This window comes from Phaethon aethereus, assembly GCF_964289735.1.
Source record: "Phaethon aethereus genome assembly, chromosome: 1".
In the NCBI taxonomy this organism is placed as follows: domain Eukaryota; kingdom Metazoa; phylum Chordata; class Aves; order Phaethontiformes; family Phaethontidae; genus Phaethon; species Phaethon aethereus.
The window spans coordinates 66,745,431-66,754,840 of NC_138575.1; the positions used below are offsets into that span (position 1 = coordinate 66,745,431).

The 9,410-nt window shown below is 39.3% G+C and overlaps 1 protein-coding gene across 2 annotated transcripts in view; it reads left to right on the forward strand.

Annotated features, from left to right (window-relative positions):
- Positions 1–8,670, forward strand: part of SYT10 (synaptotagmin 10) — a gene marked incomplete at both ends in the record, with an annotated part of 35,671 nt that extends 27,001 nt beyond the window's left edge. For both annotated transcript variants that reach the window (XM_082004996.1, XM_082004997.1), the window contains 4 exons: positions 5,248–5,368; positions 5,729–5,900; positions 7,378–7,507; positions 8,599–8,670. In XM_082004996.1, the coding sequence (XP_081861122.1) occupies positions 5,248–5,368; positions 5,729–5,900; positions 7,378–7,507; positions 8,599–8,670 (495 nt within the window). The remainder of the gene's footprint in view (positions 1–5,247; positions 5,369–5,728; positions 5,901–7,377; positions 7,508–8,598) is intronic.
- Between the last annotated feature and the right edge of the window lie 740 nt (positions 8,671–9,410).

A 9,410-nucleotide genomic window follows, 5' to 3' on the forward strand; every position in this document is an offset into this window, starting at 1 on the left:
TTTGAGGTTGGTGTTTTCTCTGTTTTACTTCGTTCTAGCATTGCCGTACCAGAAAATGGATTGGATAGTGAGGTAAACTGGGAGCCGTAAAAATAGCTGAAGCTGGTATAGCACTTACCACCGTTCCGGTTCCTTAGTTCTGTATGATGTCTTGTGTACACAGAAGGGAAATAAATGAAGAAGACATATCAAGTACCAACAAATGCTCCTTTTTGCATTAGTGCAGCTGTGCTCGATGCTGTTTTTTCTGTACCCGTTATTGGAAGTCAGTGGGGGGGAATCATTACAAGCATCTGCAAAGCTAGCTGTTAATTGAAATCTAAGTTTAATTTAAGAAGAAAAAAAGAAAAACTCAAAATAGGCTTAGGAAGGAGATAAAATTTCACAGGTGTTACCTAAGTAATGTGCAATTCCAGCTGAAGTATTCATGTAAGACTGATACATGTAAGACATTTTGCATCATAGTTAAAAATTTGCAAGAATAACCACTGGGTCCAGGCTTGTGTCTTCTGAGTTGTGTTTTGTTGAAGTGGACTGTAATGCAGACGTGATTGTTGAGGACAGTCTGTGCCTTGGCTTCCTCAGATTTGCTTGTACTGAAGAGTTCCTGGCAGATGAGTTGTGTGAACTTAATTATCTAGTGTATTATAAAATGAGACAAATACGAATTTCTAGAGCACTGGGAGACTGAACTAATTTAAATCCTATTTTTAAATCTCAATTAAAATCAATAATACTTAAGGATCCAAGGCATTTTAAAATATTACTCATGATAATCAATGTGGTGGACAAAGACTGCCATGAGAAGTGTAAGTGCTGAGCCTTACTTTGTTCATTATCTAGGTCTGAACCTGTGTTTTCAGCTCCAAATTCATGAATCTGTAGTGCTCCGGTTAACAAAAAAAGGGGGGGAGAGGAGGAATGGTGATATTCCAGACATTTTAACTAGTCTCTGATTCTATCATAAATATATATGCATAATTTTTATCTTAATACTTCCAAAGAACATTTAAAAGTTCGTAAGTCTTGAGCTTCATCCTGTGTGATTGAATTCCAAAGGATATCTGTTATAATGATGCATTTTAATATCTTAATCCCCAGTTGCCCTATGACTTCTAGAGCTCCTAACAAAATGTACTCAGTTCATTGAAGAAAGACCACCAATCTCGACAGGTTCTCAGAGTAGAGACTGAGTAAAAGTACTAGGACTTTCTGTTCCTTACTAACCAAAAAGTCACTGTTTACCAAACATCAGATGCCACAAATTAATTTAAAAAGATAAAATCATCACAGCTGTTTCAAAGGATTCTGAAATTACTTGTATCTGAACTTGATTTGAGGACCATGGCAACTCCTAGTCTGTGGTGGCAATCTAGGACAGCCAGTCCTCTCCACTAGGAGGAGAGTTAAATAGTGTCTATGGACTACTTAGGGTAATGTGGCGCTTCAGGACATGGTTTAGGGGGCATGGTGGTGTTGGGTTAACGGTTGGACTTGGTGATCTTGAAGGTCTTTTCCAACCTTAATGATTCTGTGATTCTATGTGAACTACTAATTTTATTTCTATCCCTTTGATCTTAAAATGCGTTTGATTTTCCAAGCTCTTTTTCAATATAACTTCAGTACACAGTGTTCAGAAAAGAAAGAAAAAGGACCAAGTGTAAGCCTCAAACTGTTGCTGTTTTGTTAAGCACTGATGCTTTTCTCTGCTTTTCAGAAAAGTAGGGTAACCACCATAGGGAGTTTTGCAAGTATTTTGAGTCATGTTTCTTTTAAAGTATTTAAGTCGTGGTAAATAGTCCTGTCTGTATTCATGGAATCATAGACTCATAGAATCTTTGGGTTGGAACCTTTAAAGGTCATCTAGTCCAACCTCCGTGCAGTGAGCAGGGACATCTTCAACTAGATCAGGTTACTCAGAGCCCTGTCCAACCTGACCTGGAATGTTTCCAGGGATGGGGCATCTACCACCTCTCTGGGCAACCTCTTACAGTGAAAAATCATCTTCAATGTGAAAAAATTCTTCCTTAGATCTCGTCAAAAACTACCCTGTTTTAGTTTAAAACCGTTAACCCTTGTCCTATCGCTACAGGCCCTATCTTTCTTATAAGCCCCCTTTAAGTACTGGAAGGCTGCAATAAGGTCTCCCTGGAGCCTTCTCTGGGCTGAACAACCCCAACTCTCTCAGTCTGTCCCCACAGGAGAGGTGTTCCATCCCTCTGATCATTTTTGTGGCCGTCCTCTGGCCCCGCTCCAACAGGTCGATGTCTTTCCTGTGCTGAGGGCTCCAGAGCTGGACGCAGGACTCCGGGTGGGGTCTCACCAGAGTGGAGTAGAGGGGCAGAATCACTTCCCTCAACCCGCTGGCCACGCTGCTTTGGATGCAGCCCAGGATACAGTTGGCCGCCTGTGCTGCGAGCGCACATTGCCGGCTCATGACCAGCTTTTCATCCACCAGTACCCTCAAGTCCTTCCTGGCAGGGCTCCTCTCAATCCCTTCATCCTCCAGCCTGTACTGATACTGGGGATGCCCCGACCCAGGTGAAGGACCCTGCACTTGACCTTGTTGAGGTTCACAGGGGCCCATTCCTCGAGCTTGTCCGGGTCCCTCTGGATGGCATCCTGTCCCTCACGCATGTTAACCGCACCACTCAGCTTGGTGTCATCTGCAAACTTGCTGAGGGTGTGCTTGATCTTACCGTCTGTGTCATTGATGAAGATATTAAAGAGTACTGGTCCCTGTATGGACCCCTGAGGGACACCACTTGTGACTGATCTCCATCTGGACATTGAGCCATTGAGCATTACTCTCTGGATGCAATCATCCAACCAATTCCTCACCACGCAACGGTACACCCATCAAATCTTTATCTCTCCAATTTAGAGAGGAGTATGTCATGGGAGACCGTGTCAACAGCCTTACAGAAGTCCAGATAGACGACATCCATTGCTCTTCCCTTATCCACTGATGTGGTCAGTATCATTTGAGCTTACACAAATCTTTGCGTGTCTATCCAATTTCTCTACAGAAAGAAATAATACTCAAGATCATACTTGCATTTTAGAAAAAAATATTTTTTATCTATTTATCTACACAACTCATCTCTCTGAAGAAGGAAGAATTATTCCCTTTCATTAGGTGTACACTGTGTTTTTTGATCCAACTCATCTTCACCACCTCTTTCAACACAGACCTTAAAATTTGAAGTACTGGATGCGGGGGAACTGTATTTCCTTTTCAAACAAACGAGTAAGATCTCTGTCACATATGGATGAGAGGAACAATGATCAGAGTTTAAATTCAGGAAGTAATACTAAGAACAGAAGCTGTGCTCTAAAACAGATTTTGGAAATATGACAAAAACTGTAAAATATAACAGAGAGCATTTGCTGCTTTAAGACGAGTGAAAAGAATTACACTTCAGTTGTTCAAGTTTTATTTATATTTTCTGAAATAGAAAAGTGAGTTTGTTAATGTAATGTACTCTGTGGCACAAAATTCTGTGCTCTGTGTTGCAAAATAAGGGGTTGGGCTAAGGAGATGTCAAATAGCTGTATTTATTTATCCTATGTGGACTGAATGAGCTAAATCATTTTAATATCCTGAGAAACGTGAAATCCAGAAATCCTGACAAGCATGAAATTTGACCACAGTTCATGTTCACATGCTTATCAATCTCTTAATTCTCAGAACAGAATCCCAGCAAAATGACTGAACATGTGAATTGACCAACCTACACAAAAGTCAATATTTTATTAGCAGTGCAACAGAGAATTTAAAGCTGTTCTAAAATTCCATTCTTAAATCTAGAGTCTGCAATGCAAGGGTGGGGAACAAACCCTTCAGCATGTGATTAAGTCCACCTTTACTCAATAAAGATCTGAAATACCTATTTCAATTTAGACAGAGCATTAACCCAAAGGAAGTCAATAAAACCGTTCATATTTTCACAGCTGAAAAATGTGAACAAGAAACCCCGGTCTGTCTCATAACTATAAGCAATGTATTTTTCATCTACACAGCAATCATTATTTTAGTATGTTTATATCATTTAAAAATGTATCATGCTTGCCTTCTGATGCTAGAACAGTGTACCATAAATCCAGCAGTTCTCAAACAAATTTGTACTCTTGGGGCAGCTGGAGGTTTGGCAGATAAAATATTGAAACTGAAATATTAAAGATTAGCTTTTAGATCCTCTGAGATCACATGAGAATGCCTGAGAATGGCTGCCTTACAGAAGTGACTTGCTTACATACTACTTATATTTAAAATGTATTATTTTAAATTTATTTTAAAATTATTTAAAAATTATTTTTTAAAAATCCCAAGTTGTTCTTTGGGCTTTCTGGGGGGCATTTTTAAAATCTTAGAAAAAAAGGAATTCAGAATTTAGAACATAACTAACATGTCAACAACTAAATTTTGTAGTATTAGGATGATGATATAACTATGAGGAAAGAAAAAATAATAACTGATGGAACCTCTCTTCCTTAGATTACATTTCTCAAGTGTTGCAGCATCTGAACTGTATAGCAACATCATATTGCACAAATTCACAGCACATTGTCTCAACACAGAAACTATCTCTTTGCGAGAATTATTAATATGGACCTTATCCATCTTTCCAAGTATATTATCCCTCAAAAAGTTGGCCCTGAGGAAAGTCATAGGTGCTACTCCTTTACTTTTCTCTGAAACAGAACAACCTCTCAAAGAACAGTAAGAGCAATAAAGACAGCTAGCGACTTTTACAACCACATTCATCTTTTCAAAGCACTTAGTACAAACGTTTCATACACGTACATGTGTGCAGAAGTAAACCTCCTACATAAATTCTGATGGATAAAAGGCATGTAAATGTGTGTGATCTAAATATTCCACCATATTTCTTTCTACTGGGGAGGTTGGAGTCTGGGTCTTTTCAACATCAGAACTTGACCTTCTGCATTCAGCAACTTTTCATTTGTGTGAATTCAACACAAACGTACCAGGAATCCAGAAAGTTTTGGCTCTGCTTTTGTTTTAATTTCTCAGTTTAGTAATTCTAGAGCCTGTCACTAAAATATTATCCTGTTGGTATTTTATAGAAATAATTTCTGAAAATTATTTGTGACCTCTTCAAAAGCATCTGAGACTGCAAAAGAAGCCTCTCCATGTTAGAAAAAAATTCTAAATTTTTGCATGATCTGAACTGAATTGTTGGCAATATGGCCAGATTTCTAATCATTTCTTTTCTTTTTCAGGAAAGCATAGATTTGGGTGAGATCATGTTTTCCCTCTGTTATTTGCCTACTGCTGGGAGAATGACATTAACAGTCATCAAATGTAGGAATCTCAAAGCAATGGATATAACTGGTGCATCAGGTGAATCTATTTCTTTCTTAAATAACAAGGCAGAGTCTATTCACAAAGGGGACAAATAGGAGCTCCTTGTTTTTTGTATATTTAGTATGGTTGTGAAATGGAAGTAGCAGGAGAATGGGTATAGGCCATGTCCAGATCTACTGGCTATCTTTGGTGTGGCAGTCAGTATGTCTATTCAGAATGCCTATACCTTCCCTTTGCATTGACAGTGTATTGGAAGCAGTGTTTGCCAGGGCCACTAAAATCTTTGTAATTTTTTGTCTTATCAATATGACATTCTTACCAAAAAATATTGCTCTTATGCTGCACATTTGAATGACATTGAGTCCAAATGCCCACAACTGATTATCTGTTACTCAGATCCATATGTCAAAGTGTCACTGATGTGTGAGGGTCGAAGACTGAAAAAGCGGAAAACGACCACAAAGAAGAACACACTCAACCCCGTTTATAATGAGGCCATCATCTTTGATATCCCTCCAGAGAATGTGGACCAGGTCAGCCTCTCCATTGCAGTGATGGATTACGATCGGTAAGCAAAGTTTGCTTTCTGAATATTAATCTTCAGTGAGAGGTTACCTGATCATTGCAAGCAACTGCATTCTACCTCCCTGAACATTCAAGTTGGTTCAGTGTCACAAAAACTAAAGCCTTTGGGTCTTTTCCTGAAGATATTTATAGCTTCCACGGCTTCTAGAGCTCAGGCCATTTTATCTGCATCATAAATAACTATGATGAGGAAGAAACATGGCTCAGTCTTCTTATGGGCCAGTAGCATTGGCATGCATTTCTGTCCCCATCTGGTGGCTTGACTATGTAAAAGTTTTATAAATCAGGTATGTCTCAGTTTAAAATAAAGACCCTCACACCTCTAATTAAATGCCACGTATTTGAAATCAAAGAAAATTTGTATAACTCAAAAAGTATTACATGCTAATTACCTCATTGAATTAACTCATAATTAATCTGTCAGTTGATTCAATAAAGAAGCTTTGTAACCTTTGGGTTCAGTGCTCACTGATAACCCACCTGAGCCTCAATTATCTGTGTCCTTACTCAGAACTGACAGGAAGAAACTCCTACTTCGAGTAGCTCAAGGACTGCAGGTTAAACTAGACAGTGGCTGACAGAATCATGCCTGAGCCAAGTCTGCTTCATTCAAGTGCTATTAGTAATGAGCTCTTGAGTATGCAGGGAAAATAAACAGTGAAGGTCCAGTTTAGTAACATGAACCTTCGGGTTCTTTTTCCTCGCCATCAGATTTCTGATTGTCCTCCAACTTCTGTCAGGAAGACGTTCTCAGTCAGATGTGAAAAGAAGGGGCACTGCTGTTAGGGGGAGAAGAGCACACCAACTTGCACACTTTCAGTCCTCTTCAGCTGCTCCTTTCAAAGCGTTTGCTAACAGGAAGTTTGGAAACATTATTCTAAGATACATATAGGCAAGTTACAGAAAAGTACTTTCTGGAGTCCCTCAAAAACACTATGGCACTTCCAGGAGTATGAAGTACTAAAGTATACCCTATTACAGCTAAACCCCTCTCTTTCACATTTTTCGCTGAAGTTCCAATGACCACAAGAGTTAGAGATGGGAAATATAGTGTGAAATAACATCTGAAGCATTTGCAGGAAATGTACTCCCCACCATCTTCCTTCACCTTTCTCTCCCACAAAATTTAAACATGTTTTCCTTCTAGATAATTTGGTATATCATGGGCCTTTTCCGTCCTTGTGCCATTTGGGTTGTAACATTTTAATGGCAAGGGTTATGCCTGCATTGCTATTTTTATAGCTGCTAGAAGCACTCTGGTAGTGGATGGAGGTATTTGATGCTACCATTACAGAACTCAATATTACTATACTGCCACTAAAACTAATATCTGTAATAAATAACGTGAAAACTTTGGACATACATTCTATGCTTTACTAAACTGGTACACTAAATTATACATCAGATGTTATTAAAACTATTTTTATTAAAAAAAAATTCTGCCTCTCTACAATTCTCAGAGTAGGGCACAATGAGGTCATTGGGGTATGTCGGACAGGAATTGATGCTGAAGGGCTTGGAAGAGATCATTGGAATGAAATGTTGGCTTACCCACGTAAACCAATAACTCACTGGCATCCACTAGTAGAGGTAAGAAGTAGAAAAATTCTCTCCTCGTATTGAATGTTTTTGTCTCTCACTCTTATGTGCTTCTGAGAATCATGAAAATCAGTGCAGCATCTGTGGAGCAGCTATAAGGTCCTTAGCACAACCTAAATCTAGTTGCCTGGGTTTATTGATTACTTAAATGCTCCTCTTCAAAAGTTTCCATGATGCACTGACAACATTGTACCATTAAACAATTAAGATATTTGAAATTTCCAGAGATTATGATAAGGAGCTGACATCCACTTAGAAAAGATCATTTGCAGGTATTTCAAAAACAATAATTTCCTAGTCAAAAATCTTTAGCATGAACAGTTCAGTTGCTAAAACATTAATCTGAAACTGCCCTGCTAATTAGGCTAAGTTGAGGCAACAAACCAGCAGCTTCCTCTAGAGTTACTCAAACAGGCACTTGTTGGAAGGTTATTCAAATGCATGGGTGATTATATCTACAAGTCCATGGGCTTAGACTTCCTCTTCAACCTGTTGTGGCCACACCTTACAGGTTTTCTGTATACAAAATGCTCACAGCTTTGGGTTCAGAAAGATTCATATTGAAGCCTCAAGAAGCAGCAGGCCCTGCTTTGGGAGACAGAGGACACACTGCTTAGGCCTCCCCAAACCCAGTTCTCTGTAGAACAATGAGTTGCCGTCTGAGGCATCAGGGGCCATTTGTTTTCCCCACTGTGTAGCACATGGCTGCACAGCATCTTCAATGACAGGTAGAAAAAGCCCATAGGCAAGGCTTCAGTAAAACACCTAAAGTGTGAGGGCAGGGAAACTGAGTCAGTGCAGCAGAGAAGCCTCTTTCCAGAGGTTCATGGCTTTCTTTTTGAACTGTGTACCACCCCTGATGATTGGTGAAAGAAACCCATCCCTGTGGAACGAGTCAGAGGCAGTTTTAGGAACTCACTTAAGGAATTTTCTTTCCATTATTAGTTCTGCTGGAGACTTTGATCCAGAAAGTGTCTAGATGTGATTCAGGTTCTTCTTTCAGGGAGTCTCTCATCCTCTGAAATGATTGTGGTGCATGGCCAGTTATGATGACGTTTGTAAAACTAACACTTTTCTTGCAGTTACCTGGCCGAGCAACCAGTTTTGATAGCCAGGGATCTTGTTCATCACCAAAACCACCACTTACGCCCTAGGGAACAAGAGTGGATTCATCGTGTTCAGCATCCAAAGCTCCCTTATAGTTCACATCTACATAAATAGAAGGTTTGGTTTCTGCAGATGAACTGTATCCATATTTTTTTATTAAAATACATTTTTCCTATTCTAAGTCTTATATTACAGTTTATAATAATTTCTTATTGTATGAATGAAGTTGACTTGAGCCAAATATAACCCTTCCTCATACAAATTCATTCACCTGTTTTCTCGCTGGCATATATCTAGTGTCATATCCAAGTAGTGTTTTGATATGACTTGTATCTTTGCATAGACAAAGAAATCAGAAAAAAAAAATCCCTTAAGCAACTCAAAACCATTGCAGGTTGTAATGCCTAGTTCTTTTGAGGGAGAGCAAATTGTCATATATAGGTCTTGTAGTAAATTTCTTCTAAATTGCACTAAAACTTGTTTGACTTCTCAAGATAACACTTCAAACTGAATGTTGCATGAAAAAACAACTATTGTCATGTTCCGAGTGTTTGGAAAGTCAGTTCATTCCTTGGGCAGGGAGGAAGGGCTGATCAAAAGCCCAGTGAAGCCAATGAGAAGGACCCTAGTGGCGTCACTGGGTTTTAGTTCAGCCTTTATGGACCAGGATTCACCACTGGATCTATGCAGTCATAATCTTCCAGCAATCAAGATGCCCGCTGCACCTACGTGAACTCACTACCCTGTCCAGGAAAACAACCAGGCACGTGCACCCAGGCAGGTGGCT